The sequence below is a fragment of the Penaeus monodon genome, chromosome 10, assembly GCF_015228065.2.
Source record: "Penaeus monodon isolate SGIC_2016 chromosome 10, NSTDA_Pmon_1, whole genome shotgun sequence".
NCBI classification, from domain to species: Eukaryota; Metazoa; Arthropoda; class Malacostraca; order Decapoda; family Penaeidae; genus Penaeus; species Penaeus monodon.
In genome coordinates this window covers 13,028,685-13,036,184 of record NC_051395.1, presented here as the reverse complement: position 1 = coordinate 13,036,184, position 7,500 = coordinate 13,028,685, and the positions used below count along the sequence as shown (strand labels likewise).

Sequence of the window (7,500 nt, the reverse complement as noted above, 5' to 3'; positions counted from 1 at the left end):
AGAGATGAGATTATGGAGAGGAGAGAGAGAGAGATTAGGAGGAGAAGAGAGAGAGAGAGAGTATGGAGATTGGATGAGAGGAGAACGATGAGAGAGAGAGAGTGAGAGAGAGTGAGAGATTTGATGGAAGAGAAGATATATATGGACGGAGAGAGAGACGATTACAGATATAGGAAGAGAGAGCGAGAGAGAGAGAGAGAGAGGAGAGGGAGTGGAGAGAGGAGGAGCGAATATGTTGAGGGAGAGAGAGGAGCAAGATATTGGCATGACGGAGACGAGAGGATATATGGAGATGAAGAGGAGAGATAGGGAGAGAGAGATCGACGAGAGAGAGAGAGACGAGACGAAGAGGAGAGAGAGAGGAGAGAGAAGAGGAGAGAGAGAGAGAATGAGATGACCGAGAGATGAGAAGAGAGAGGAGAGACGAGGAGAGAGCGAGAGATGAGAGATTCGAGCGAGACGAGGAGAGAGATCATGGACGGAGAGGATGAGAAGAGGTATGGAGGAGAGAGAGAGAGAGAGGAGAGAGAGAGATGAGGAGGAGAAGAGATCTGGAGAGAGAGAGATGAGAGAGAGAGAGAGATATGAAGAGCGAGAGAGGAGAGAGAGAGGGAGAGATATGGAGCCGAGAGAGAGAGATATGGAGGAGAGAGAGAGACGAGGGATACAAGAGGAGAGAGAGGAGAGAGAGGAGGAGGGAGATATGGAAGAGAGAGAGAGAGAGAGAGATATGGAGAAGAGAGAAGAGAGAGAGGAGACGAGAGAGATTATTTATGGAGAAAGAGAGATGAGGAGAGTGGAGAAAGAGAGGAGAGAGAGAATGATGGAAAATATGGAGTCGGAAGAGGAGATGGAGTAGAGAAGAGGAGAGAATGATGGGTTAGAAAATTATGGACGAGACCATCGAAGGAGAGGAGAGAGGTGAACGGAGAGGAGACGAGAGAATGATGGGGAGAAATAAGGAAATATGGAGAGAGAGAGAGAGGAGGAGAGAGAGAGAATGATGGAGAAGTATGGAGAGAGAGAGGAGACGAGAGGAGAGAGAGGAGAAATGATTCTGAGAGAGTGGAGAGAGAGAGGAGGAATGATGGAGAAAATATGGAATGAGTGACGAGGAGGAGGAGGCGGAGAGTGGGAGCGGAGAGAGAGAGAGAGGTAGAGGAGGAGGGAGAGAGAGAATGATGTGAGAAAAAAATTATGGAGAGAGAGAGAGGACGAGAGAGATGGAGAGGAGACGAGAGATGAGGAAGAGAATGATGGGAGAAATATGGAGAGAGGAGAGAGGAGAGAAGATATGGACGAAATATTGGAGAGGAGAGTTAATTCATTAGTTTGGTGAGGTTTGATATAGATGCAAGATTGTAATATTATCATTAAAGGTAATGGCCAGTCCTATTTTTAATTAACTATATGCCACTCCTCTTTGATATCATTTAATAATACTCTTTCAATAAATGAATTTGAAGTGAGAAGTAGTTTTGAAGGTAATCAAATGCGCGCAGCCGCAGGACCAAATATGAATCGGAGAAATAAATGGGGACCCTTGATGATGTTACAGCAGGTGACGGACCAGGTCTTTTGTTGTGGAACTGACCAAGATATTCCCATATCTACTCAACTCTTCAGATGAGATTTTTGTGGACCATAAGAGAGATGTAGTTAATGAGGCTGATGTGCAGTAGAACATATTTAAAGTGGAATATTATTAGAGCCAGACAAATCAGGTCATCCAGCAGTGGACAAAAAAGTGAATGATGCCTACATTGGCTAAAGAGATAAATAGAAGGGAAGATAAGAAAGGGATGAATATATGAATGATGAAAAGAAATAAAAAATGGGTAAAAAGAGTGTGTGAAGAGTGGATGAGAAAGGGGGAGAGTGTAGGGGGAGAGAAAAATAGTGAATGACAAAGAAGAAAAGCAAATAAGAGAATGAAAGAGAAAATAGATAGATGACTAAATGAGGCAGAGAAATAAGGTTAATTAACAAACGAGAGAGAGATAAACAGAAAAAGAGTGGTCTTTCGCCTTGTGGAACAAATGAAAAAAAAAAAAAAAAAAAAAAGGAACTAGACAGGCGTAAATGGGAGTTCATCTATGGCTTATCAAGGCCTCTAGTTCTTTTCTCAAGCTCCCCTGAATTTTTTGTGTAACAGCAAGACTTCAGGGGCTTATGTTGTTAAAACTAAAAGCAGATACTATTTCAGTTGTTGATTATAATAACCTGATAGGATAGATTAAGTTTTGATCAAAATATTTGTTTCTTGGCTCTGGTCATTACTTTCATTAGAGTTTTCATTTCTTTCATGTATGTGTGTGGCATGCAATTTAAAAAAAACTTAACTTTTTTCAGGCCCGGTTCTCCCCTCGTCGTACACGGGACACTTCCAGTGCACACATTGCTACCAAAGTGAACCAAGTTGGCAGTGTCTTTAGTGCAGGGTTCATGGGCAGCCAGGGTTCTCAGGGAGGCAGTTTTAATACAAGTACCATTCCTGTTGACTCGCACTTGGATGTGTATGATCGTGCCAATGCGGTTTCTCTCTCTTCAGTACGTACATATTCTTAGTATATATATACACATAAGTGCATTTTTAGACAAAAGATGTGAATTTCTTGTAAAATAATGTGGTCAATCAAAAAAATCTGTCCCAAGGAACAATATCTTGGATGATTAATTGTTCATTTGCAGGTGATGCAGACAAATGTTCCCAAACCTTTTGGAATTAAAGGCAAAGCACCAGTTCACCTGAACATGCCAGGGGGTCAGTGGTCTCAGGATGATAAATATGTTTCTGGAGAACTTCAGCAACACCATCATTCAACAATCACTTCAGTGAAGAAACCAGGTATTTCCTCCACGAGTCGTAGTAGTTCGGGAGTCAGACTTGGCTTGTTGGATCCTCGTGCACCCTGGAATAATTCCTTAGGAAACAGAAGACTTGTAACCTGGTGTGGAAATGTTAGAATAGATGACCTTGGCAGTTCATGTTACCCTACTTGCCATAACAATGTCTGCTTGTCTAATAACCCAGCAATGTGCAACAGGTATATGTATGGGACAGAACTGATGGGAAATGTCAGATTTTTCCATGCATTTAATGTGCAAAAACAGTCCAGTAATGAGAGTCAACAGGAAAATGCTCCGAAGGCTCAGCTGTCATCTAAGCAGAAACTCCAACGTGCAGTAAAAGAATATGGAACAACAGTCATTGTGTTTCATGTTTCAATCTCACTGGCCTCTTTAGGGATATGTTATCTACTAGTCTCTAGGTGAGACCTGTGTTCTTGTTTTTGAATGCTATATCATACTTTTGATATTTCCTTGTTGAATCATTTGAAAATTAATTGGAGATTCCTTTCTAATACATGTTAACTCATAATTCTTCATTTTAACCTTAAAGTATTTTATTGTCACACTTGCTATAAATGAAATGAATTTGGATTTTGATATTGCTTTGTAGAATGCATTCATGGAAAGAAGACTTTTAACTTTGTTCTGGAGTCTAAAATAACTTAAAAATTCCTATTATATATTTGTATGTTAGATTAAAAATGTAAATACTAAAACTCCACTTTATTTGCATGTGTTACCCTATTAAACTTTGTATATTTAAAGTTTTCTCTCTTCTTTTTTTCAGTGGAGTAGACATGACAGGTTTTATAAAGAGTTTGGGTATAAACCTGGACACAGCTAAAACTGGTGTCTCGGAGGTGATGGAACCATCTCAGCAAGTAGGAGGCGTTACTGAGACAGTGAATGAGAGTGGTGAAGGGGATGTATCAAAAGTAGCAGAAAACAAACCAGAAAAGTGATGTCGACATCAACACTGCCAGAGCAGCTGGCGCGGCGACATTTGTAGTTGCATATGCTGTACACAAAATTTTTGCTCCAGCACGGATAGCTATCACACTCACGGCCACCCCATTCATTGTGAGACATCTTCGGAAAATTGGATTCTTAAAACCTCCTAAAGCAAAAGGTAATTAGGATTGAAGACTTGGCAACCAGCAATATGTTACATTTGTTTTAGTATCTGATAATAGATATATAGGTCTGTGTGCAGAATTCATATGACTATACATAGAAAAGTTTTCAGTAGAGAATTTGTTGTATTATGACAGCAATAGTTTGCACATGTAAGTACATTTTGAGATAGTACTAGGTTATGGAATTAGATAACCTGTACTAGAGACAGGATTTTTTTTCCATATGTTGCTACAAATAGATCAGGAAAATTGTTAGCAATGCCTTACTTCTCAGTTTAAATCAATGATCATTGTATGTCATGTCCATGTCTTAGTTTCCAGGTATTTTGTTTTTTTTGTAATCAAGTAAAAGGAAAAAAAAATCACCATCTGTAAGTTGCACTGGTTCTCCAATTTGTTAATATTAGGAGTGGTAAAATAGCTATCTAAAAAAAATTATAATTTTAATTTAAAAATATATATTCTATGTTATTGTTATATAGATTGTAATAACTTGTTTTATATCTCCACAATTTTAGAACACAGTTAACCTAAAAGGAAGATTTGTAGATATAAAACTTAATGGTCTTTTACATTAAAAGTTCTTTAAATTGAAGAGATATTCTGTTAATATAAAAGTCAGTGCATCATGTGAGTGCACATTCCACATGCAGTACTAATGTGAGAGTCTTATTCATATAGCTAGAAGAGCTTAATGATACTGGACTCCGTAAAGTATGTTTATATATAACTGCATTGGTATCTAACGCTTATAGGTTTAGGTTATGTGTAAATGAAAACTTGTATTCAGTATTATAAGTTTCTAGGCTTGTACTGTAGGTATGTAGTGGGTTGTCTTTTCATCTATGGACCAATAGAATGCTCTGCTAATAATTATAGAACAGCATTTATTGGGATGAGTTGTTCATACATATACATGTGTATATATAGATTTTTTCATTGTAATAAAAATGAAATATCTTGTGTATGTAAAATTATCCTTAATTATACAAGGACATACAAACACTTTTTGGAAATGCACTATCTCACATATGCCCCCCCCCCCCCCCCCCACCCCCCACCCCCAATCATTTGCCCCTTTTTGGCCTGAGGGAGCCATGGGCATGGTATTCCTGCTTTAGTTGTCTAGCCCTTACCCCTGAAGGAGGTTTTCCTCTTGCTCCATACTCCAGTAATGTTGCTCACTCTGCCCCTCCCCCTCCAAAGACATTCCTACACCCACCCCTATACCTATCCCTCCTACATCTTACACCTTCCCCAGGGAAATTCTTTTACCATTCTAAATCCAGACACTCCAATTTGAAACACACACACAGTCACAAAGGCACAGTCACAGTCACACATGCACACGCGCACACACACAGTCACACACGCTCACGCTCACGCTCTCGCACTCGCACTCGCACGAGAAAGAATAAGAAAAAGAAAAAAAAAAAGAAAAAAAAAAAAAGAGAAAAGAGAGAGAGAAAAAAGAAGAAAGAAAAAAAAGGAGAGAGAAGAGAGAGAAAGAAAGAGGAGAGAAGAGAGAGAAAGAGAGAGAAGAGAACGAGAGAAGAAAGAAAAGAGAGAGAGAAAGAGAGAAGGGAGAGGTAGAGATAAAGAGAGAGAGAGAGAAAAAGAAGAGGAGGGGAGAGGGAGGAGAGAGGAAAGAAAGAGAAGAGAGGAAAGAAGGAGAGGGAGGGGAGAAAGAGGAGAGGAGAGAAAGGAGAAAAGAGGAAGAAAGAAGAGGAGAGAGAAGAAAGAGAGAGAGAAAAAGAGAGAGAGAAGAAAAGAGAGGGGGGGGGGGAGAAAGAGAGGAGAAAAGAGAGAGAAAAGAGAGAAAGAGAAAAGAGAAAGGGAGAGGGAGAAGACAAAAAAGAGGGAAAAGAAGAAGAGAGGGAAGAAAGAGGAGAGAGAGAGAAAGAGAGGGAGAGAGAGAGGGAGGGGAGAAGAGAGAGGAAGAAGGAGAAGGGAAGAGAGAGGGGGAGAGAGGAGAGGAGAGAGAAGAAGAGAGAGAAACGAGAAGAGAGAGAGAAAGAGAGAGAGATGAGAGAAAGAAAGAGGAGAGAGAGGAAAGAGAAGGAAAAAGAGGAGAGAGAAGAGGAGGGTTTTGGGGAAGGAGAGAGAGGAAGAGAAGAGAGAGAAGCAAGAGAAGGAGAGAGACAAGGAAAGGAGAGAAAGAGGAGAGAGAGAGAGAAAGAAAAGAAAGAGAAAAGAGAGAGGAGAGAGGGAGAAAGAGAAAGAAGGAGAAGAGAGAGAGAGAAAGAAAGAAAGAGGGAGACGAGAGAGAGAGAGGAGAGAAAAAGAGGAGAGAGAGAGAGAGAAAGAAAAGGAAAGAAAGAGGAGGAGAGAAGAGGAGAAAGAGAGGAGGAGAGAGAGAAAGAAAGAAGAGAGAAGAAAGAGAGAGAGAGAAAAGAAAGAGATAGAAAGAGAGGGAGGAGAAAGAGAGAGAGAGAGAGAGAAGAAGAAAAGAAAGAGAGAGAGAGAAAAGAGAGAAAGAAGGAGAAAGGGAAAGAGGAAGGAAAGAGAGGAGAGGAGAGAGAGAAAGAAGAGAGGAAAGAGAAAGAAAAGAAAAAGAGAGAGAGAGAAGAGAGGAAAAGAAAAGGAGAAAAAGAGGGAGAAAAGAGAGGAGAGAGAGAGAGAAAGAAAGAAAGAGAAAGAAAGAGAGAGAGAGAGAGAGAGAAAAAGAGAAAACGGAGAGAGGAGAAAGAAAGAAAAAGGAAAGAGGGAAAGAGAAAGAAGGAAGAGAAGGAGGAAGAAGAAAGATAAGAGAAAGAAAGCAGAGAGAGAGAGGAGAGAGAGAAAGAGAAGAGGGAGAGAGAGGGGGAAAAGAAAGAGAAGAAAGAGAGGAGAGGAAGAAAGAGAGAGAGAAAGAAAGAGAGGGAGAAAGAAAGAGAGAGAAGGAGAGAGAAAGAAAGAGAGGAGGGAAGAGAGAGAAAGAAGAGAGAGAGAGAGAAGAACGAGACGAGAGAGAGAGCGCCCTCAGGAAATGAACCAGACAGACGCAGTGCTAGCAGTGACACCCACAAGTGCCGGATTGTACGCCAGACAGTCGTACCCCACCCCCCTTTTTATATGGTGAGTGTGGTTCTCTGCCTCATCCCCCCGTGTGGGTGTTTGCATCTCCTTGCGGTGTCTGTCCCCTCGACTCGCGTCCTGATATATCTCGCCCGTGCACTATGAGTCTATGTGCTAGTCTCTCGTTTGGTGGGCCCTCTGGGTTCCTATCTTTAGTTTCCTCGGATACTGTCGCTTCGCGTCGTGTGTGGGGGGTTGGTGTGTGTGGGTGGGTTGTCTCTCGTCTTTGTATGTTTTTCTCTTGCTCTCCCTGTTCGCTGTCTTCTCTTGTGGGATTGGGGTTGCATAGTCTCCTTCTTTCTTCCTTCGATTTCGGACTCTACGCGCTTTCGTCGTCGTGCTTTGCGTCTCGCGCTGTCTGATGTTCGTTCGATGTCTGTGCTTTTATGTAACACGACTCGGCTTTTGGACTCATATCTTTGGGAGGATTTGTTAGGGTCACCAGTGCGCGACG

At 41.2% G+C, this 7,500-nt stretch overlaps 1 protein-coding gene and 1 pseudogene across 1 annotated transcript; one reads left to right on the top strand and one right to left on the bottom strand.

Annotated features, from left to right (window-relative positions):
• Nucleotides 1-1,687, bottom strand: part of LOC119577533 — a 15,827-nt pseudogene extending 14,140 nt beyond the window's left edge.
• Nucleotides 1,688-2,352: 665 nt separating this feature from the next.
• LOC119577857 lies at nt 2,353-4,950 on the top strand (the record flags this gene model as incomplete). The annotated part of the gene is given in 3 exon segments (XM_037925459.1): nt 2,353-2,550; nt 2,692-3,272; nt 3,641-4,950. Coding segments are annotated over 3 exon segments (954 nt in total), but the record flags the coding sequence as incomplete, so codon positions are not given.
• Between the last annotated feature and the right edge of the window lie 2,550 nt (nt 4,951-7,500).